A 24,217-nucleotide genomic window follows, 5' to 3' on the forward strand; every position below is an offset into this window, starting at 1 on the left:
GTGTTTTCAGTTTTCAGTTTTCAGTTTCAGAAAAATAAGTTCTATCCAAACAGACCCATAATGTAACTACAAGTCTACAACTCATTTACCAAAAAAAAAAAAAAAAAAAATCAGATAACAACACTTGCATGTGCCACTTAAATTACACAATCTAGCTTGTGTTTGGGATCCGCTTATTTTGTTGAAATTGAAATTTTTTTGCTGAGACTATGGTAAATAAAAGTAAAAGTTAGCTAAAATAGTACAGTGAGACGCATGAATAGTAGCAAAAAGTGTAGTGGAACCCATGAATATTAGCAAAAATGAACTAAATATTAAAATAAGCTGATTTTTTAAACCAGAGCCAAACGCATATGTGTAATCTCTTAATAATAACACAAGCGGTTGGTTTTGCATTTTGACTGATCCACGACTTGCAGTCTATACTCTACACTTATGCAAGCTTCGGCTGTGTGATGCTAATTATTCTTAGGTAGGGTTGTACACGGTGCGATGCGGCCGATTTCGTGGGGCTTTTTTGCACCGCACCTATAGGGGTGGTTTCCCCTCAACCTTGACCGCACCTCACTTGTGGAGGGGTGGAAACCAGTCTACACAAGGTGCAGTGCACCATTCCGGTTCGATGCGGTTAGTTCGGTTAAAAAAAAACTCAAAAAAAAAAAAAACCCTCAATACACATCAAACAACCCATACATACAATATCATCAAACAATCCAAATATTCATTAGAAAAAACAAACAAACATATTTAGAATATTTATCAAATTCCCACACAAAAATATCTCAAATAAATTTACAATCTTTCTAAAAAGCATAGTAAGGCAAAGCATAGTTAGCATCCTAGGTATTGAGCATCAAATAAATTCACACACCTAGTAGCATGGAGAAGCATAGACGGCATAGTTGCCCAGGTATTGACCATCAAAACCTTCTCTTGGAACTTCCATAGAATAGCTATGAGAAAGAGGAGAGAGGAGAGGAAGATACTTGGAGAATTGAGGCATCGAGCGATAGAGGATGGTGGTAGCAATTGGTGATGGCTAAAGGGGGAAAGAGAGTGGACGAGGCTGTGTGGAGAGAGAGAATGAGGGGCCATATGATATAAACGGAAAAGAAGAAGAAATTTAACCTAACTTGAATGACGTTGTTCCATAGTTTAATTCTATTTTTTTTAAAGTCCAAAATGACATCATTTTAGTATCAGGAATTTTAAAAAATAAAACCCAAAAACGACTTCATTTTACAAAAGTTTTAATCGACCCTAACTTTAGCTTTTTTTTTCTTCCTTTGGATTCTATTGCCGCTTGCTCTCTCTCTTTTTCTCTTTTTCTCTCTGAGCTTTCCTTTCTCTATCCCACTGAGACATATATATATATATATATATATATTTATACACACATATTTATAAGCGGTGCAGTGCGGTTTTCATCGGTGAGCAAAACTCATCACCATTCGCTGCACTTGGTGGCTTCGGTACTCAGAAATGACTATTGACACCGTGCCGAACACTTGCGATGGAGCTCTGAGGCGGGCGGCTCGGTGTGGTGAAGGGTGGTTCCATCGGTGGCGGGCGGTGGCGGAACAGGCCTATTCTTAGGTTATATGTATTTCCATTTTTTTTTTAAATTCCAATTTCAATCAATATTATGTACTATTATCATGATCCAGGCTTTACAAACATCTCAGCTTACTCAAACAAAAAATGCTTTAAAGAAGTCTGGTCAGAATAACACACACAAAAAAAAAAAAAAGAAAAAAATTACGTAGACAAAAAGAAAGACAAAAGCCAAAAGACAAACTACCCAGCTCCAAAAACTTCATCCACCTCTATCTCCCTTTCCCATTTACCTCTTTTCCTCATTTCATTTTCAGAATAAGAAACACTTTACTTGCTCCATGTGTTGTGGTAGCTTGATAAGCAAGGCATGTGTAGAAGTCAAACTTTTCTGCATTTCCTGTTGTTGTGGCAGTGTACACCTTTGAAGCAGTAAATAAAGTCAGAAGCTTTATATGAGATGTGATTTTGATTTAAGCGTGCCTTTTACACGCTTAAGAAGACAAGCATGATGAAGAAATATAGAGATTCATTGGGTCATTGAGGATTCGGATCACGTGTTAGTCCGTTTGGATACAACTTATTTTTGCTGAAAACTGAAAACACTGTAGCAAAATAATTTTTAAATGCATGAATAGTACTGTGTGACCCATTTTTAATGAAAAAGTGGTTGAAAAGTGAGGTTTGTGGGTCCCGTGAGAGGAAAAAACTGTAAAATAAGTAAACGTTTTGATATAGGGTTAAGATTAAAAGTAAACTTTTTTAACTCTTAATCTTGGCCATCAATAATCAAACCAGATCTCAATAACTGAATAGAGTTCAAAGAGCAGTGCAGGCAATTATCAGTCAAAGTTTCTTGTGAATTGTAAAATAGTTATGAGGGCTGTAAATGAACCAAGCCGTTTATAAATAGTTCAAGCTTGATTCGATAAAAAACTCGTGCATGTTTATTTGTTTATAAACAAGTCAAGTTTAAACTTTAGTTTTACGCTTGTTTAATAAACGAGCTGAGCTCGAGTAAAAAATATTGTTCATGAACAAGTTCGAGAACACCAAGGCTCGATACAAAAGTAACAAAATAAGTTGAGTCTAGGCTTATTTATGAGTTTGGTAATAAAATTGATATGAGCTTGACAAATAAACTTATATCCTTCTAAGACTTTAATTAATTATAAGGTGAGACCACTCATCCAAACCAAATAGGTTAGATAATAAACTTGATATAGGCTTGATAATATACTTGTTTTGGATCTCAATCTCAAAAGCTTGATTTTGAGCTTGAGTTTGGGCTTGATATTGAGCTTAAGCTTGGCTTGACTAGTGAATCAAGCCAAACCAAGCCGAGTTCAAATTTTTATACATTATAACAAGCTCATTGAATTTTTTTTTAGGCTCGTATCAAGTTCAAGCCAAGCTTGAACATTCTACTTTTGCCATTGAGCTGAGCTTGAACATTCACTACTCGACAAAACTCGGTTCGTTTACAACACTAGTTATGATAGTAAAAAGCTAAAATATTAAAAAGGTAAAGAGTTAATTTTTTTTTTTTTTTTTTACCATCTTGACTTTTACTTCTCACAACAAACGGTAAATGCTTAGTGCAAGCTTGCGCTAAACTTTTATTTTTTGTGCCCGTTTGGATTGAGCTTATTGCACGTTTGCGTTTTGAGTTTCACATTTCCATTTTTTTTCAACGCGTATGAATAGTAACCGCATTGTTCATGCACATGGATTCACTATGCAGGACACAAAATGCATTGTTCATGGTACCCACAACCACTTTATTTAGTAAAAAATATTAAAAATGGATCCACGGCACTATTCACACCTTTAAAAATTATTTTGCTACAGTGTTTTCTGTTTTTAGTTAAATGTGTGAAAATTGAAAACACTGTAACAAAATAATTTTTAAATGTGTGAATAGTGCCGTGGGACCCATTTTTAATAAAAAAAGTTGTTGAAAAAATAGGTTTATGGGTCCCGTGAACAATGCACAGGCCCACTGAACAGTGTCATTTCAGTGCAAATTTGGATTGTCAACAAGGTGGTGGGTCCGGTGTACAATGCACGGGACCCATTGGCAGGTCTGTGTTCACATGCTTCTCAATTAAGAAATTAAAAAAAAAAAAAGGCGTGCAATGCCAAAAATGCAAACGTAGGGTAGAATAATTTCTACCCAAATGCATACTTAGAGGATTCCTTAACCTTCAACTAGAGAGATCTAGGTCCATTAAGGGAGAAGAATCATGATTTAGGCCCATTAAGCAAGCATGTCTTAGGCACCCTAGGCCTCACCCTCTCTCAAGTCCCAGGTTAGTAAGTCTCACCTTGTTAGAGCATCATCATTAGGTGTGGTAAATGCTATATTATTTGGCATTTGACACACCAAACACCAAAAACAGAGCATCATCAGGGGTGTTAAATGAGTCAAAATATTGAGGCATGCTACAGTACCGTTTCAACTTTGACACGATATGGACTCAAATGGTATATGTGTTTATTATTATTTTATTCATCTTTCTCTCTCATCCCAATTAAAAATATCTCTTCTTCTTCACCTTCAGCCACACAGACCGCTTCTCCATCTCCACTCTAAGCCACTCTTTTCTTCTCCCCCCTTCCCTTTTACTCTATTCTCTTCCCATTCATGAATCATGAGCCACCACCGATTTCGTCTCTCCCTTCTCACAAATTGCATCATCACTAATCTATAAAATCTCCTTCACTGATTTTTTTTTTTCCCTTTTGTTTGCTCCCTCCTCTCTGTTTTATCTCATACACCAAATTGGTTTAGTTCATCTCAGAGTCACCGATTCGCTATTCTATCCTGCCGCCAATCTTGCCGGAGCCATAGTCGTCCTCCACAGCTCCCTTTAACCTAAAGCCACCTCAAGCCATAGTCGTCTCCTCTCTTGCCTAAAGCCACCTCAAGCCACTGAAACTAATCTCGCCTGAAGCCGATTTTGCCACCGATGTCTCCCACCTGAAGCCGATTTCACCGATCTCGTCACTGGAGCTGTGGGTTTGTTTGATTTGGGATGGGTTTTGAGGTTTGTGAATGTAGTGGCTTATGGGTTAGTTGTGGCAGTGGTACTGTGGTTGTGGTGGCAATTTGGTGGTTGTGGTGGTTGTGCCGTTGGGTTGTTGTGGATATATCTATATATATATATATATATCTATATATATTTAAGGTGGCGTTGGTGGATGTGGGTTTGTGCTGGTGGTGGTTGTCAGTGTTGTTGCGTAGAGGTTGTTGGTGGTGTTGTGGCAGTGGTGGTTGTGCCGTTGTTGTTGTTGTTGATGATGATGATGATGATGATGATGATGATGATAGGGAGGAGTTAATATATTATTTTAATATATAGTAAATATTATTTTAATGTATAGAATTGAAGTATAAAACATCTGATAAATGAGATTTTGCAAAATAATGTAGTAAAGTAATAAAGTAGGTTTTTGGTGTGTCAAAATGACATTTTTTTATGAAACACCTAATGATGATGCTCTTAAGATGAGAAATACATAAAACGTTTTACACATTTTTACACACAATCCAAAAAAAAAAAAAAAAAAAAAATTGAAACTATAATTTAAAGTTGTTAAAATTTATGACTTCAAATAATGGTTTTAGTTGTTTTTTAGGTTGTGTAAAATTATGTAAACTAGTTTGTGGGTAATAGATATAACTCTATTGGAATAGGGGTAGTATTATAATGCTAATTATCATGTGATATAAGGCATGTTTGATAATGTTGTTCTAATAACGTTGTTTAAGTAGTGTAAAAATATGGGTGCATGAAAAAATATTGTAGAAATACATTTTTTTTTTGAGAAGCCAGATCAGAGACCTGGGAAACTTTATTCAACAAAACAGAACTAGTGAACGTCATGCAAAACTAACGGAGCAATATCAGATGGCAAATCATTCAGCCAAATCTGATCCCCAACGTTTGACTTAGCTTTCTTAGCGAGAGCATCAGCCACTGAATTACAAATGCGACTAACATGAAAAAATTCCACAAACTGAAAAACAGAGGAGTGTAAACGAATATCATCCAAGATGTTTCCAAAACTGGCTAGTTCACCCGCACCGTGAAGAAGAGCATTGATGATGACTGTTGAATCTCCTTCAATCACAACTCGGTTGAGGCCAATTTCCAATGCAAACTGAACAGCCTTCAAACATGCTAAGGCTTCTATATCTACCACGGACTGGGCCATTGGAATGGGCGAGGACAGAGCACCCACTACTTCACCAACATGATTACGGGCAAATGATCCCAATACCTGCCAAGTTTGAGCGATGAAACAAAGCGGCATCGAAATTTACTTTGAAGCACTGAGGGTCCGGAGGTCGCCATTGTTGCATGGGAGGAGGACGGGGCGATTCAGGCACAACGTTCTGGGCTTGAAGAAATTCTTGCAAATAACTACCTGCAGAACTGCAAATACTAGCCACTAGAAGAGGCGGGTGACCAAACTGGACTACATTATGCCTATTCCACAGCAACCACACCATGATCACGAAAATCTCTACTCTAAACTCCTCTTTGTTGCACAGAAAACTAGAAAGTAGTTTAGTGAAGGAAGTGGGACGTGGTGGTGCAGTTTGATGAAACCAATCCAACGTAGACCAGGCACCTGAAATGGCTTCACAATACCACACTGCATGAAGAGAGTCTTCAGGAAGAACATTACACAGCGCACAACTCGCACTAGGAACAATCTGACGCCGATGAAGGTTCACCATTGTTGGCAGAGCATTGTTACAAATTCTCCATACAAAGTGCCTGATTTTGTTTTGGACCCGGAGCTGCCAAATGCCCTTCCAAAATTTTTTCTGGGCTTCAAGATTAGAACCACCTGCACTAGAAGATGCATCACAGGAAACCAAAAGTTTATATGCACTACAAGTAGTGAACATACCAGACGGTGTGTGCGCCCAAATGATGCGATCAACGGGGCGTCGAGTGCTCAAAGGAATACCCAGAATAATTTCAGCTTCATGAGGTAGAAACAGTTGCTGCACAGCCTCTGTTTTCCAAGCATTGGTGTCTTGGTCTATCAAGGTACTAACTTTCACATCCGGAACCAGTGAAGGAAGGGGTGAGATGACTGAACAATTTGCACGTCCAGACAGTCACCTATCCTCCTTAATTCGTACAGCCTCTCCTGTCCCAATGCGCCAAACCATCCCTTTATGTATCACATCTCTTGCCCCAATAATACTCTTCCAAGCATAGGATCCTGACTTGGACTCTTTGGCATCTAATATAGAGCACTCCGGGAAAAATCGAGCCTTGAACACTCGATGACAAAGGGATACAGGATTATTAATCATTCTCCACACTTGTTTAGCCAATAAAGCATCATTAAATTTTTCAATTTCTTTGAACCCCATGCCACCCACTTCTTTAGCTTCACATAGTCGCTCCCATTTTACCCAATGAGTTTTCCGATGCTCTCCTTTATAACCCCACCAAAATTTACGAATCATGCCCTCCAGTTCTCTGACTAGCCCCTTAGGGAGTTTAAAGCAACTCATGGTATAGGTCGGAATCGCCTGTATTACCGCCTTAATCAGCACTTCCCTACCTGCTTAAGACAGGAGTTTTTCTTTCCACCCTTGAAGCTTTTTCCACACCCTTTCTTTAATGTAGATGAAACTCTGTTTTTTAGCTCTACCCACCAATGCCGGCAAACCCAAATATTTTTCAAAGTGTCGAATAGCAGGGACACCCAACACCTGTTGAATCTGGGCTTGAACCTCCGGAGGGGTGTTAGAGCTAAAAAATATATTAGTCTTCTCCCGGTTAATTTTCTGGCCAGAACCCGTCTCATAGATAGCTAGGATATCAAGAATCTTTTGGCACTCTTCTTCTTTAGCACTGCAAAATAGCACACTATCATCTGCAAAAAATAAATGTGAGACTTTTGGTCCATTTCTACATATAGCCACTCCTCGAATTTGCCCCTCCATTTCTGCTTTATTCAGCAAACTTTGTAATCCCATGGCACACATAAGGAAAAGGTAAGGCGACAGAGGATCACCTTGACGAAGACCACGACTAGGTTTGATATTACCAACAGGTTGCCCGTTAAGAAGAACAGAGTAGGAAACTGAAGTAATACAAGACATAACAAGCCTTACCAGTCGTTCTCCAAGCCCAAGATGCTTCATTGCTCGTTCCAAAAACTCTCATTCAACCCTGTCATAGGCTTTACTCATATCAAGCTTCAGTGCCATCTGGCCCACCTTCCCATTGGTTTTCCTTTTAAGGTGATGCAGAGTTTCAAAGGCCACAAGTACATTATCTGAGATAAGCCTCCCCGATAAAAAAGCACTTTGAGATTCCGGAATAGCACTAGCTAGGAACTTTTTCAACCGGTTCACCAAAACCTTAGAGATCAACTTATAGACCACATTACACAAACTAATGGGGCGAAAATCAGCAACACTTTTAGGGTGTTTAACTTTTGGAATTAGGGCAATAAAAGTGGAATTTAGTGACTCAGGGACCACACTAGTATTAAGAGCATTAAGCACCACAGACGTTACATCTCCACCCACAATATGCCAAAAGGACTTATAAAAAATTGGGGACATACCATCAGGTCCAGGAGCAGTAAGAGAAGCCATCTGATCAAGAGCCAACCTAACTTCATTGGCATGGAAGTCACGACCAATCAACCCTGCATCCTCCTCTGATATAGCCGGGTGAATGCCATTCAAGATCTCGTCAAAACCTGAAGGATTAGAGGTGGTGTAGATGTCTCTAAAATAATTCTCAATGATGCTACCCAATTGGCCTTCGTCTTCCCTCCACACTCCTTCACCATCCTCCAAACTAGCAATGAAATTACGGCGATTCCTTTGGTTTGCCCTACAATGGAAAAACCGAGAGTTGCTATCCCCTTCCTTTAGCCAAGTATTCCGGGACCGTTGCTTCCACATACATTCTTCCTTGTATTTCAACCTTTGGATCTCTTCCCTCAACGTATTGATTCGCCTCGGGTGAGTTCTATAGCTACCACCTTCTTCAGCTTCCTTCAATTCTTTAAGCTTCCTGTTTAAGGAATTACGGACATGCCCAAAACAGTTTTTATTCCACACCTTCAAGTTAAGCTGACAAGCCATAATCTTCTGCTGAAAACCCCACACCGATTCAGACATAGCTTGTTCACCCCAAGAATCTTTAATAATTGCTTCACAAGATTGGTCTTTTAGCCACATTGCTTCAAACCGGAATGGTTTGCCTCTCCTGTAGAACCGCTTGAATTCAGAATCTGAACAGAGCAGTAGCGGTTTATGATCTGAGTGAAAGGCCTCTAAATGATGAATACGGGAGGTAGGGAACCGCAATATCCAATCAACAGTGGCTACACCTCTGTCCAATCGAACCCAAGTATTTTGGTCCCCCGGTCTACGATTACACCAGGTAAAAGGATACCCATTAAACCCAAGATCTTTCAGTCTACAAAAATCCAAAGCATCCCTGAAACTCTGCATTTGTCGCTCTGGTCTATCCAACCATACCAATTTCTCCTCTGCAAACAAAATTTCATTAAAATCTCCCATGCAAATCCAAGGCAAAGTTGAACGTTGACTCGAATCCCTAAGTAAAGACCAGGAGTTTTCCCGGCTGACAGTATCAGGATCTCTATAGAAACCTGTGAACCGCCAGGCGTCATCCACTCCTTGGTTAATAAAAGCATCAATGTGGCGATTGGAAAAAGACTGAACATTAACATCAAAATCCGATTTCCAATACAAAGCAAGACCGCCACCTGTATTGACACAAGGAGCAAAGAATAGGTTAGCAAAGTGTATTCTTCTACCAACTCTTTCTAAAGTAGGTTTGTCAGCTTTTGTTTCCATTAAGAAAACCAGACTGGGATCTTTTGTAGTTACTAGGGCAACTACTTCGTTCTCTGTCTGTGGGTTCCCAAGCCCACGACAGTTCCAACTAAGGCAACTCATTGCGACTGGTGGTGCTGCAACCCAGCCACCACCTTTGAAATTTGGTCATCCCCCTGGCTACCAAAGCCCATGCATTGCTTCTTCCCCTCTATTTGTAAGTCTATCTCCATGCACGTACCCCGCTTATCAAAGTCATTTTTCTCACCCTCAGTATTAAGCCCACTATACCCTTTAGTTCCTTGATCACTCTTCCCCATCTCACGTGCAAATCTCTTCCACCCCCTAGTAGAATCTGGTGCGGGTTTTGAGATGGCTGAATCAACATCCAGCGACCTCAAATGTTCAGCATGCAGTCCATGTGAGCTCGTGGCAGCAAGCTTATTTGGAACTTGGTAACCCGTAGCCTCGTTAATAGATAGTTCAATGATATTCTTCTCCAACCTTGCTGCTTGAGGCTCCAAACACACTCTACAATCACTAGAAGCCATACTTTCACCATCTGAAGAACACCCACGGCCTGCCTCAACATTTGTGGATGCCATCGGTTTGGACTTTGCTACATGTTTCGCTCTAGTGCATTCCTCCGATTTGTCAAACCCCGAGCCTGTCTTGTAGTTTGATTGAGAAGACGTCCCAGCCGTTGTACCATGTTCATGAGATCTACGTTGCTTCTGTTTTAGCCAAGGAGCCTGATTTCGAGCCACACCTAGAATCACAGCCACTGTCTTTCTTGTTGGTCGAAAAGTGTCAGCCCTTAACCACTCACCATATTGTTGCTCCTCCCTTCTCAAACGACCCCTACTGTGCAACCAAACCTCACAATCTCTGTCCCCATGTCCAACTCTCCCACACCAATAACAAAAATTTGGGAGTCTCTCAAATTTCAAGCCCACCCATCCCACAAGTTTACCTGCATTCCAGAGCTTACAACAGCGAGCCAGAGGTCGAGAAATATCAAGCTTAATCCGCACTCTTAAGAATTCACCCCTCGTTCCGTCGTCTTCCGGGTCCGCCACTTGCACCACTGTACCCAACGTGCTTCCTATAGTCTCACCGGTTTCCTGAGTAACAAAGGCAGGTGATATATTGTGTATTTGCATCCAAAAGGTAGTGAAAGAAAAATCCAGCAAAGGCGTCGACTCAGCATCAATGGCCTTTTGGAAGACCACCAAGTGTTTGTCATATGACCAAGGTTCAAATTCAAGGACCCGTTCCAGATCAAGATTATCTTCAAACTCAAACAGCAGAATGTTGTTGCCAACGTCCCGAATCTTAAGCTCTCCAATTGGTTTCCACAGGGGTTTAAAAGTGCGGGCCATGGCATCGACGTTCAACACCCTCTTTGTAAGAAACTTACTTGCCAACCTATGGACATTCAACGCCCTCTGTTGTGATACTTCTGCCCCACGTTCTTCTTCCTCCGACAAAGTGAACCTCGCCCACATCTCGTCTAACCCAGCCATGAGTCCTTGTCCAACCACAAGAAAGAGCACAGCCACACCACGAACCAAACTCACAAAACCCACCGTCCTATCAGACTCTACAGAGGCTGAAGGGTAATAAAAAACCTAGACAAAGCTAGGTACAAAATTCTACAGGAGGCTTGGCAGAGAAAAACCCTAAACCCTAGCCGACCAGAGAAATACATTTAAACAAGGAAAAATAGTACTAACAAACAGCCTCATTCACAGTCATATGCTAAGTTATAGGAGTTCGTGTTTTGAAAACAAAATCACTACTGTACCATAATTTGCTGGCTTTACCGTTCCCCACAAAACTCAAATTTTCATTACTTGAACCCTGACCTCATCCCAAACAGCCCAACTCTCTCTCTCTCTCTCTCATATCTTCATTACTTGAACCCTGACCTCATCCCAAAACAGCCCAACAATGTTTGCAGTGAAGAAATGCATTAAGAAACTCGTTCATATAACTTAATAATGTATGTAACCACATGAGGCTATTTCCGATGAGAACTAGTAATGGACGATAACCTTGTAAAAAAACGCTCACCTCACCAGAATCAAATACCATCGGTACAAAGAGATTCCTTTTCTGCTTACTTTGGTGAAAAAATATATATGTATATATATATTTATATACACCACATATGTATGATGTTTCAGTATGTCATTTTTAATGGCACAGATATTGTAAGGAAAAAAAGCACATGAGAACCATCTTCGAATTAAAAATCCATCCTTTGGGCCAGAGAAGCCTCCAACAAATTGTACTTCACCACGCTAATGACGCTAAGTATTTCTTATCTTATTTATGTCCATATTTTTATTTATTCCGGTTATATCAATGAGTATTATGTACCATTGTCGTGATCCGATCGAGGCTTTACAAAAATCTGAATATACTCAAATATCAAGAATAGTTTCTCTCGTCAATCACCAATTGCTTTTGGGTGATAATACTATTTACCTTTCGAGCTTTATTGCCCTGGGCAAAAGAGGACCCATGGCTCTCTCTTGTTCAGTGAGTGAGTGGCGGAAGTGGCATCGATGACCATAGGGGCAGACAACACCAGTAAGGACCATCCTGCAGACTTCGGTCTTGTAGCGTGGGTGGCGGAGGACTGGGCGGAGCTCCTCTACACCGTGGGCAAACTGGCAGTTGTCTCCGTAAGGGCACTCTCCGGTCTCTTGCCATTTGTTGCATAGCTCCGTCTTGTACATGCCTTGGTTGTACACCTCTAGTTCAAGTGGCTCCTCCTCTTTCTTCACTCCAGGCACATACACCTTTTGCTGTATCATCATATTCATACAGAATAACTTTCTAAACATTATAATCAGCATAAAAGGAAATGATAGCATTAGCATGCTTGTAGTTTTCAGGTAAGAAAAGCACAAAAAAATTGATCTTGGGTCCTTGGAGACTTTCTGCATGGGTATATATGCTATTTAACTAATCTCACTCCTATTTATATCCGGTTTTTTCTCAACATATATTGGTGCTTTGAGTTGGTATCTTCTCACATAGGTTTCGATCATGCATGCCTATGTGAAATGGACGCAGTGTAAAATAGTAGTTACACAAAATAATAAATTCAATGTTTTGTAAGAGCTAGCCATGCATCATGTAAGATGGACATTGATTATTACGCAAAATAATAAATATTCCAGTACTGTACGTGTAGATGATCACATAATCTTGATCCTTTTGGCCTCTTCTAGTTTGTAAAGGCGAGAGTATCTATTACAAAAATATTTCTATACTGCACAAATGATGCCCAAGCGTTTTCAAGAAATGATTTTGGTTTTAAAAATCATCCCAGTTAGTATATATGCATCCCATTCCTATATATACATACAAGTGTCAAAACCTTAATACTACATTTCTAAGTGATCATTTGACTAGAAGATGGCAATTTTCTTATATGTTTCTAAAGTGAGTTTGTTTTATTTGTTGTGTTCATTTACTTACAGTTTCTTAAAATATACTACTTTTATCCAATTTCGCCAAATCTATAAAATGAATGGAAGTGGGGCCCTGCATTTGTTTGTGACTCACATCACATCTTGCCTTTTGTCTATAGACTAGACAATGGAGCTGGTGGCCTTTAAAGCCAAAAGCGTTTTTCCCCATTCGGACTCTCATCATTATAATCCCCTTCCATTTCTTGCATTACACTTTCCATACGAACAACTTCAATTATTCTGTAGATTTAACTATCATTACTACGATTATTATTATAAAGTCTAACTCATAATAAGTTCGCTACATGTCTACGTGGCATGAGCCTTACTTCACCAACAAGAAAGTGTACACACACACAAGTCGAACTGATAAAACCTCTGCTTGTGTACAAGTGTCACGCATTCAAGCCTATAAACCTAATCAATCCATGGTCCTCTCCGTACTCATGATCCTTCACCTATTTCTTTTCTTCTTCTTTTTTTCATTTTTTCCTGTTACATTAATTTCTAGTTTCAGAATTCTTCAGCTTTACTCAAAAACACAAAATAAAAATCAAGCAAGCAATGGCAATTTCGCAATAATAAGTAATTAAAAGGACGTATCAAAAAAAAAAAAAAAAAGTAATTAAAATGGGTACAAAGCAAAAACCGTTAAATTACGTAATTACCGTGGCGATGAGTGGACTCGCGGGTCGAGGCCGAGTCGCGGTCCGAGTCGCGCGAGTGGAACCAGCAGGTTGGTGATGAGCGGGATTGTTCTTCAAGTAACCATTGGACCTGACAGAGATACTCTTCGGTAACGAGAAGCGCTCCACGTCAGCGTTCTGGAGCCTTCCGCTCTCGATCACGCTCGTCGGACTCTCAATCAGATCTGGCACCGCCGCCACGTCATCCCAGGGGATCTGATCGTGATCGTGATCGCTTCCTTCTTTCATTCCTCCTCCTCCGATTCTCAACCTTCGGAATGCGGCGTCGAGAGCAGAAAAAGACGCGGCAGTGGTGAAGTCGTTGGAGGTGGCGGAGGAGCGGAGCAAAGCGTGGATGAGGAGGCTGAGTTGCTTGTTGAGCTCGCGGTTGACGACGTGGAGGTGGCTGTTCTCCTGGCGGAGAGCCTCGACTTCTCCGGTTGCCTCGCGAAGGCGAGTGAGGTACAGAGAATTCCGGTTCACGTTCTCCTGGTACTCCTCTACGGTCCGAGAGTGGTACAGGCGGTTGGAGTTGGAGACCGAGTCCGAATTCAGCGAGTCGGAGGAGTAGGTCGGAGGAGAGCAGAGAGAGCTGTAAACGACATCGTTTGGATGGAACAGTTGCGACTTGAACGGCGAGGTGGACATGGCGTTCGCAGTGACGGTGCTCGACGACGAGTCGGTTTGCATTTTTATCAGTTCTTGAACTGCTACTTTTCCTGCTGATAAGAATCACAGAGAAAATGATTTCCGTTTCATTATTTACAGCTTTTGTTATACAAAATTGAAAAAAATAACAGAATATTATGATTTCTTTGAAATCGAAACTTCAGATATAGATCAAATTAACGAAAACGATGAAGAAAAAGAGATTAAACTTGAATCTTAGAGAAAAAAAGCTTACCTGATAGAAGCAACGAAGAAAAACAGAGAGGTTCTTTCTCTTCTGGTTTTAGAGAGAGAGAGATTTATGAGAGAGAGGGTTTGGAGGGAAAGAGAGGGAACTAAATGGACAACAAAAACCGTTTTGAGACAAATGCTTATCACAGAACCAATAAAAGGTGCAGTTTTTACATTTTTTTTTTCACTTTCTACCCTCGTCTTGTTTATGACTTATATGTTTGGTTTACGTATAGTATCAGGGGCATATCAGTCATTTTACTGAGGTTAGGAGTTTAGCTATCAGCCAATTGATTATGTACACTTTGTATCACACGGTTGAAATTCGGTAACCGGAGAGGGATGTACTTGAGAGACAGAGTCTAATTAAGTTCAAGTTCACGTTGTTAGAGCGCCAGTTCATTTCACTCACATGCATCAGCAACATAAAAACACCGCACGTCCCGGGAGATCCAACTCAGAAAGTTCAAATTACATTGATACCCTCAGTTTTTTGAGTTTTTTTTATAGGAAATTTTTTAAGATACTAATCTATTTTTGATGTATATAGGAATTAAACTCCAGATTTTTTATTAAACCATAAAAAACTCAGTTAAGCTAACTACAACCCATAGCTATAGTCCACTTTGTTTGTGTACATACTTACATGGGTTCCAATTAACTCAATTGGTAAAATATTTTGTGGTCAAATAAAAAACTTGAGATTGGATTATGGCCTAATAAAAAACCAATTAGTATCTTGGTCCGATGATAAAGAGTAATCATTAGGAGTAGATGCTAATGATAGAAACTCTCACTTAAAATTTATACTATTTCTATTCTATTCTATTTATTTATTTTGAACAAACGAGAGTATCTAGACTTTTTCAAATATCTTACTATTAATATATTTCATTTTCAAACATAAGGTGACAAGTCATAAAATTAAATGGAGACACTAAGTCTTGGAAGTATTAAAGACTTGTAGGAATTAGAATATAATGATTAATCTTCAAAAAAAAAAAAAAAATGATCTCCATAGATTCTATGATATCCATGATAGTGAGTTATGAAAATTTTGTGTCCCTAATATTATTCAATTAAATATTTTTAACAACCCACACTTACAAAAAACATGTTACATTGATGGTGTTATTTTACATTTTTTTTTGCAAATGAGTTATAGTAGATGGCCAACTATGGCAGTCCACTGTAGTGCGCAAGTTATAACAAATAATAATTCTTTATTCTATTATCAAATAAGATCATTTCTCTCACTTTTTTCTTTTTTTTACTGGCTCTGTCTCTCTCTCTCTCTCTCTTCACATATTCCTCTCTTCCCTCTTTTCTCTCTTCTTTCTCCCTCTCTCTTATCTCTCCTCTTATCTCTATCTCTCATTCTCTATAATGGTGGTGGTGGTAGCCATGGTTGGTGGTGATGGGTTGTGGCTTTTATTTTCCTTTTTCTATAATGGGTTGTGGTTACTAGTGGTTGTGGCTATGGCTGTTTTTGTGGTGATTATTTTTATTATTTTAAATAAAGTGGTAAAAAATTAGAATATTAGGTATATTATAAAATGAATTGGTAAAATATATAAAATAGCTTGTTGAGGTGCTAAAAACTAAATTTGTAGCATCCTATGAATGCTCTTAGCTAGCTTTACAAACCTTAATTTAAATTGTAGACCCATTAATTAAATGGATGAACCATACACTATGCCATTGTTTTAGTCATGGACAATATTAAAATGAAAATACCAATGAAATTACACTTTTTCTCTTGAATAATTATTTGACACATATAAGGTATTTAAACACATTTTTATTCATTCCCCATCCCATTAACCAACTTGCAAATAATGCAAAGTTTTGAATATTATTGAATATGCCCAAAGTTATGGATCTTGGTTATATAGTTAAGAAAGTTGAGTGTTTCTTTTTTCATATAGAAACATAATGTAACTACAAGTCTACAACTCATTAACCAAAAAAAAAAAAGAAAAAAATTAGATAACAACACTTGCATGTGCCAATTAAATTACTCAATTTGGTTAGTGTTTGGGATCTGTTTATATTGTTGAAACTGAAATTTTTTTACTGAAAGTATGGTAGATAAAGATAAAGGTTAACTAAAATAGTACAGTGAGATTCATGAATAGTACCAAAAAATGCAGTGGAGCCCATGAATATTAACAAAAATAAGTTGAATAGTAAAATAAGCTGACTTTTTAAATTGGAGTCAAACGCATACCTATAATCTCTTAATAATAACACAAGCTGTAGCTTCTGCATTTTAGTTGATCCACGACTTGTAGTCTATACTCTACACTCATGCAAGCTTCGGCTGTATGATGCTAATTATTCTCATCTTATATATATATTGTGAGGACACGATTCGTAACGAACTGTAACAATGTTGGGTTCGCAAGTAAAAAGGCCCAAACAATATCATTTGTAGAGCGTGGGTTTGAAAGGCTAGGCCTCAGTCACCAGACGGTGGGTTTCTCGTGGTGTTCATACATGATCAAGTCATTTTCGCTCTAGGAGTCTTTCTCCTGGAGGCGGGCTAGGAGGCTCTGGTTTTTGGCCATTTCCCCCCCTCCTCTTCTTGGTGCACTAACTTTTACATTATATAGTCCTTCTTGATTGATCTTAGCCCTCCACTTGTTGGTCAGGTAGGTGCTTATTTCTGTACCCGTCCCATCAGCTGTCCCCTCTTACTTTCTGTTAGTTGCGATGATCGAAGTTACACCGTCCAAGCGTCTTTTCTCATTAACATGATCAGGACGCTGGCAGGTGCATTTAATGCGGAGGGGACGTATTTTCCTTGAACCAATTTTGCACCGTACCTCCACGTGGGCCCTACTCCACTCACATCCCCTTCAGGGGGCGGTTTGGGGATAGCCTTCAGTAAGACTTCGCTCTTCTCATCGAAGTCCTGGAGTGCCGAGAATAGAATCGTCCTTGGCTATTCCCCTTAACCCCTCGGCCTTTGATCAATCGTCCTCGGCACACTACCTCCTCGGCGCAGGCCCTGAGCCCGGATAGAGCGTGGGCTGGATCATAAGCTCCCCGGCCCTACAATAGCCCCTCAAAATCCTGCTATCCGACTCCTCGGATGGATAGGAGGGTTTTGATGACATCAGATATCTGCCAATGCCTGTCCATCCTTGTCACCTATCGGTTCCCGAGACTTTTTATCTGCCCGAGACACGTTCCTAGAACCCTTGGAAGGCGAAACGTGGCCTCATTAAATACGAGTGGCTTTGTGTTTCCCACGTTCTACGGCATGATGAAGATCAAACGGTGGTGATCCCTTGGTCTTTATGGGCGGGAAAATTTGTGCAGTTACCCTAGAAAGTATAAGAGATTTTTTGGAACGGATCTGTCTCTTCAGTTTTGCACTTAAGAGTTCTAGCGCGTATATTCTGGGTTCATCTGAACTTTCGTCCAAATTCAAGTCTATCTCCAGCACAAAAAGCCTATCCAAAGCGCCTTTCCTCTTTTATGTAAGTTCCCTACCTCCATTAACTCTTACTTTTTCTTTTTTGGGTTTATTTTTCTTTGGTTCCCTTTCTTCTCCCGTCGCGGGTTGGGTTTGTTTAGTAAATCATAGAGATGGCTAAATTGAGACTGAGGAAATTAGTCGATACTGAAGAGGCGATGAATAAATTCATCGTCGATTATAGGATTCCTCCCAGCGTAAGTTTGAGGCATTGTAAGATGGGGGAATGGCACTATAAGAGGGAAACGGGCGCCATAGTAATTCCCGTCCTCGCCTTTGTAGAGGGAGGTATGAGAATCCCTATGGGGTCGGTAACGAGGGATTACCTCAGGCATTTCCGATTAGCCCCCACCCAGTGCGCCGGCAACGTTTTTAGGATTCTGGGTTGCGTGGACGCGTTAAACGAGAAAATGGGGTTAAGACTGACCCACCATGATGTGAACTGGTGCTATAATCTCCAAAACTTGAAGGGGAAAACCTACTACATGAAGACGAGGGATGAAAGGGTTCGATTAATCCAGTGCCTCCCTGACTCCAACAAGGGATTAAACAATGATTTCCTCATCGTCTCTGGGGAATGGCACGATGGCGATCCGTGCCCCGTAGTAGAAGGAGAACCAGGTGGGGTACTGGGAATGGAAGGGCGATGAACCTTTACGCCATTCTAATCTGATGTTGTTCGGTAACTAACCATGCATACGTGTTTTTCTTTTTGTAGATCGACACGCCTACCAACGACATTTTCACTTAGTCAACCGGGCGGACTTGGAGACCGTCTTACAAGCGGCAATTTTCGTAAATGACGGAGATGGTTAAGTCCAAGCAGCTCACAAAATACTAGGTTACCCTCCTGTTCAGAAGTCATTTGCGGATGCAAGGCACGTGATTAGCGCCAGCCGTCGTTGGCTTCCAAAAATTACCGTGGTCGAGACGGGATTTTTAATCTCCCAGGAACCATCTGTCCCTGAGAACATCCCACCGGTGGGCCCCTCCTCGTCTCATCAAGTAGCAGAGGACGAAGGCGAGCTAGACCGGCCCGAGGAAGGTTTTGGGGTATTTGACCTAGCCCACCATTCCGAGGATCCCTCTGGTGATATAGGTGGCCCGTCCTTGTCCGAGGTGGAATTGTCGTCAGTAGGCACCTCTTCTCAGGCCGAGATGGGACTCAAGAGAAAGCCCCCGACCCCCCTACTCGAACTCCTCGAGGGTCAACCTAGGAAGGATACGCAGGGAACGCCACAACCCAAGGCTCCTTCCCCACCACCTCAGCCCCAGATTGTCCAGACTAGGTCATCTTCCACCAAGTCACAGCCACAATCCCCCCGCCCCAAACTTCCTGCTTCCTCCCAACCATCTCTACCTCCTCGGCCGGAAGGCACTGATTCAAAGAGAAAGAGGAGCCCCAAGGGCAAGGAAACCATGGACGGGGGAAAATCCCAACCTTCTAAGGGGAAGGAGGAGGCTTCGCGTACAAAACAACTGAAGATTGGGCACCAAAGTAAGGATAAAGAGACTGAAGTCCCATCCTCTCAAGGCAAGGGAAAGGGGATCGAGGCCCAGTCATTGCCAAGCACCTGGCTTCCTGCCCCAATGCTTCACGGGGGTCCACTGCTGGAAACTGCATCCATGAGGGACCTTGGAGATGGCGAGGGTGGCTACGTTGCAGACGCACTAGGGAGAACCATGCTACTTCCTACTGACATGGATGGTCTGAGGAAAATGAGGATGCAGGAGATCTTCCTCAGTACTAAGAGGTACTTGGGCATGGTAAGGTTTCTTGAAACCTAAAACTTTATTAATTCTCGCTCCTGGTTTGTCATTAACTATGCGTTTATCTCCCTTGCCAGGCTCTCCAGGCCACCTATAGGATGGAGGAAGAGGTGAATAATAAGAGTAAGGCGACCGAGAATGAACGCACCAAGCGCATAACGGCCTCGAAGACTCTCCAAGCCTCTGAGGATGAACTCGCCAAGGCCAAGGCTGACCTAACAGTTGCTATCCGCGAAAGGGATAGCGCCTTGGCGGGCCTAGCTAGCGCCCAAAAACAGGCCGAGGACCAAACAAAACGTCTACTTGAAACCGAGGATCAGTTGCAAATAGCTAAAGATCTGATCGAGGATTTAAACAGGAAGCTGGCCGCGGCCGAACATGACAAAGGTGTGACGGAGTTTGCTAGAAATGAGGCTGAGGTTGCCAAGGAAACGGCCGAGGATGATGGTTATAATGTGGGGGTAGCTGAAACCCAAGCCATCCTTAAAGCCCAGATTCCCGGAGTATACAGGCTTTATTGCTCCTAGGTTTGGGAAGAGGCATTGAAGCGAGCTGGGGTGAATGCTTCATTCGATTTATGGAAGGCGGAGAACATATTCTACCCTACAGCCATCCGCGAGACCACCTCCTCCAGCTCCGTGGCTATGGGTGACCAACCCAAGGAAGGGGTCACTCAGTCGGAAGACTTACAGGTCGGCGGCTCTCCTGGCAAGACGCTCAAAGAGGAAGAACTTCAGGATGTGACAGAAATATCTCAGCATACGGATCCTGAGGCACCCAAAGAGGTTACTGAGCCCGTGGTTGGCACTCAGATGCCTAATGCTGAGGAGCCAACCATACCTGCCCAGCCCCCATAGGCAATTCCCCTTGCTGTGGTCCCTAAGAGTACCGATACTGACCCTGTTCAGCCTTCCCCAGAAGGGACTGTCCTTCAGGGCATTAAAGCTGATTCCGTTCCGCCTTCCCAGAACGTGGCTGACGCAAAACTAAAGAAATAGAAACCCTGGCTAGACTCCGTATTTGTTTTTAGTTTAACGATTAGCTTGTTTCTTTTTCATTTTGAAAACCTTGTAATCTATTAGTAGTTTGAACCTGTTGAACATGTATATATGAAATTTTTTTCTTCATTTTTCCTTTTGGTTACTTGTTAGTTGCCCTTGTCGATACCTATTATTGTTTATGAATTCCGAACTAATTTATCTTAACACATATGAATATTTGTGCATGTGATACATTTAACATCATGTTTCAAAACCCTAGCTTACCTGCACCCGCAGAGCCTTGGACTCATTTCTAACCCTCATTCAACGAAGATATAGGCATCATTTTAGATGTCACGTGTAGTCGCTAAGTCCTGCTTTGTGCCTAGGTTTCTTTAAAGTAGTTGGTTTCCCCATAGGTTTGAGTCCGAGGACGAAGCAATACCTTGGTTCTGTCCAAAACTCGATTTTGATAAGTAGTTGGTTTTCCCATAGGTTTGAGTCCGAGGACCATGCAATACCTTAATTCTGTCCAAAACTCTGTTTTTCTTCCAAGTAGTTGGTTTCCCCATAGGTTTGAGTCCGAGGACCATGCAATACCTTAGTTCTGTCCAAAACTCAGTTTTTCTTCCAAGTAGTTGGTTTCCCCATTGGTTTGAGTCCGAGGACCATGCACTACCTTGGTTCTGTCCAAAACTCAGTTTTTCTTCCAAGTAGTTGGTTTCCCCATAGGTTTGAGTCTGAGGACCATGCAATACCTTAGTTCTGTCCAAAACTCAGTTTTTCTTCCAAGTAGTTGGTTTCCCCATAGGTTTGAGTCCGAGGACCATGCAATACCTTGGTTTTGTCCAAAACTCAGTTTTTCTTCCAAGTAGTTGGTTTCTCCATAGGTTTGAGTCCGAGGACCATGCAATACCTTGGTTCTGTCCAAAACTCAGTTTTCTCATCTAAGTAGTTGGTTTCCCCATAAGTTTGAGTCCGAGGACCATGCAATACCTTGGTTCTGTCCAAAACTCACTTTTCTCATCTAAGTAGTTGGTTTCCCCATAGGTTTGAGTCCGAGGATCATGCAATACCTTGGTTCTGTCCAAAACTCAGTTTTCTCATCTAAGTAGTTGGTTTCCCCATAGGTTTGAGTCCGAGGACCATGCAATACCTTGGTTCTGTCCAAAACTCAGTTTTTGGTAGGGGGCCTTTGTTTTAGGGGGATTAGCTCCTTGGCCAAGCCCCTAGAACCATCGATGCGATTGACGCTACAAAGCGTAGCCCCTAGTCAAGAATCATAGCCCCTAATGGAACTTTACGCTAGAACTCTATAACCGACTGTTAGAAATGACAAGGGAACTCTCTCGACCTACCACCTATGCCAACACACAAGCCTTTCCCACAGACGGCACCAATTGTGAGGACACGATTCGTAACGAACCGTAACAGTGTTGGGTTCGCACGTAAAAAGGCCCAAACAATATCATTTGTAGAGCGTGGGTTTGAAAAGCTAGGCCTTAGTCACCAGACGGTGGGTTTCTCGTGGTGTTCATACATGATCAAGTCGTTTTCGCCCTAGGAGTCTTTCTCCTGGAGGCGGGTTGGGAGGCTCTGGTTTTTGGCCATTTCCCCCCCCCCCCTCTTCTTGGTGCACTAACTTTTACATTATATAGTCCTTCTTGGTTGATCTTAGCCCTCCACTTGTTGGTCAGGCAGGTGCTTACTTCTGTACCCGTCCCATCAGCTGTCCCCTCTTACTTTCTGTTAGTTTCGATGATCGAAATTACACCGTCCAAGCGTCTTTTCTCATTAACATGATCAGGATGCTGGCAGGTGCATTTAATGCGGAAGGGACGTATTTTCCTTGAACCAATTTTGCACCGTACCTCCACGTGGGCCCTACTCCACTCACATCCCCTTCAGGGGGCGGTTTGGGGATAGCCTTCAGTAAGACTTCGCTTTTCTCATCGAAGTCCTGGAGTGCCGAGAATAGAATCGTCCTCGGCTGTTCCCCTTAACCCCTCGGCCTTTGATCAATCGTCCTCAGCACACTACCTCCTCGGCGCGGGCCCTGAGCCCGGATAGAGCGTGGGCCGGATCATAAGCTCCCTGGCCCTACATATATATATATATATATATATATGTATGTATTTCCATTTTTTTTTAATTCCAATATCAATCAGTATTATGTAGTGATGATGCTGAAAAATTATTAGTGAGTCGCACGGTCTTCATGTACTCGATACCAAATCTGCACAACACAGAAAAAGAAGAAGATCTTATAGAGAGTACCAATGTGGTACCGGTCAAATACCTTTCGAAGGTTAAGTTAGAGAATTTTTCACAACTCTAGAGTGCCAGAGTTAGGGTAAATTATGTGTACTTTGATTTGTGAGGGTCTCGGGGTTTCTATAGTAGTGTAGGGTTGACATTCGTGCCTTGGTTAAGAGGATGTTTCCTTGTAGGAGAGATCCTCTCTAAGTCGCGTATTTTGCGAAGTTCTTTTCTTATAGGACTCTCTTGATTAAGGTTGAGCATGGTGCGAAGTTCTTATTCTGTCGTCACTCGTGCTATGGTCGTGTTGCTGAGACTGACGACTTTGTTAGGGTCATCGCCTTTGCCTAACATGGATGAATTTACCAGCGCTGCAAAACTTCTCTTATCAATGAGCACTTCCAGCCATGTGGGAGCCATGTGAGTACCGTGTGTCCTTCTCTATTGGGTTCATCCGCCTGGGGTCTGTCCCCTTTCTTGGGTCCATCCATATTGAGGTTCGCCTAACTAAGGTTCACTTCCTCTGGATCCATCCGTCCATGAAAATGTATTCGTCAGTCTCGTCATGTCGTCAGCTTTGTAGGTCTAAAAATATCCTTGTCATGTACTATTATCATGATCCGAGTCTTTACAAACATCTCAGCTTACTCAAACAAAAAATACTTTAAAGAAGTCTGGTCAAAATAACACCAAAAAAAGAAAAAAAATTACATAAACAAAAAGAAAGATAAACTACCTAGCTCCAAAAACTTCATCCACCTCTATCTTCCCTTCCCATTTTACCTCTTTTCCTCATTTCATTTTCAAAATGAGAAACACTTTACTTGCTCATGTGTTGTGGTTGCTTGATAAGCAAGGCATGCACAGAAGTCAAACTTTTCTGTATTTCCTGTTGTTGTGGCAATGTACACCTTTGAAGCAGTAAATAAAGTCAGAAGCTTTATATGAGATGTGATTTTGATTTGAGCGTGTCTTTTACACGTTAAGGGGTGTTTGGCAAGGGATTTTAAACAACGTTTTTCAATGTTTAAACAACATTATACGTATTTTCACACACTTTTTCACCCACACATATTTCGAATCATGAGCTATATATAGTCATGCAATTGTGATAAGAAAAAGCTGTAAAATAAGTAAACGTTTTGATCTAGGGTTAAGATTAAAAGTAAATTTTTTAACTCTTAATCTTGGCCATCAATAATCAAACCAGATCTCAATAATCGAATTGAGTTCGAAGA

At 41.3% G+C, this 24,217-nt stretch overlaps 1 protein-coding gene across 3 annotated transcripts in view; it reads right to left on the minus strand.

Moving 5' to 3' along the window:
• Positions 1–11,658: 11,658 nt before the first annotated feature.
• The window catches only part of LOC126716759 (zinc finger CCCH domain-containing protein 15), a 32,922-nt gene continuing 20,363 nt past the window's right edge, over positions 11,659–24,217 (minus strand). Inside the window, exons 1-2 of one of the 3 annotated variants that reach the window (XM_050417738.1) lie at positions 13,569–14,302; positions 11,659–12,228 (exon numbers count right to left, since the gene is read on the minus strand). In XM_050417738.1, the coding sequence (XP_050273695.1) occupies positions 11,902–12,228; positions 13,569–14,276 (1,035 nt within the window). In that variant the 5' untranslated portion in view covers positions 14,277–14,302 and the 3' untranslated portion in view covers positions 11,659–11,901. Of the gene's footprint in view, positions 12,229–13,568; positions 14,303–24,217 lie in introns of those variants that run through there. The other 2 variants (XM_050417758.1, XM_050417750.1) reach the window with 2 other exon arrangements.

Source organism: Quercus robur, chromosome 1, assembly GCF_932294415.1.
Source record: "Quercus robur chromosome 1, dhQueRobu3.1, whole genome shotgun sequence".
NCBI classification, from domain to species: domain Eukaryota; kingdom Viridiplantae; phylum Streptophyta; class Magnoliopsida; order Fagales; family Fagaceae; genus Quercus; species Quercus robur.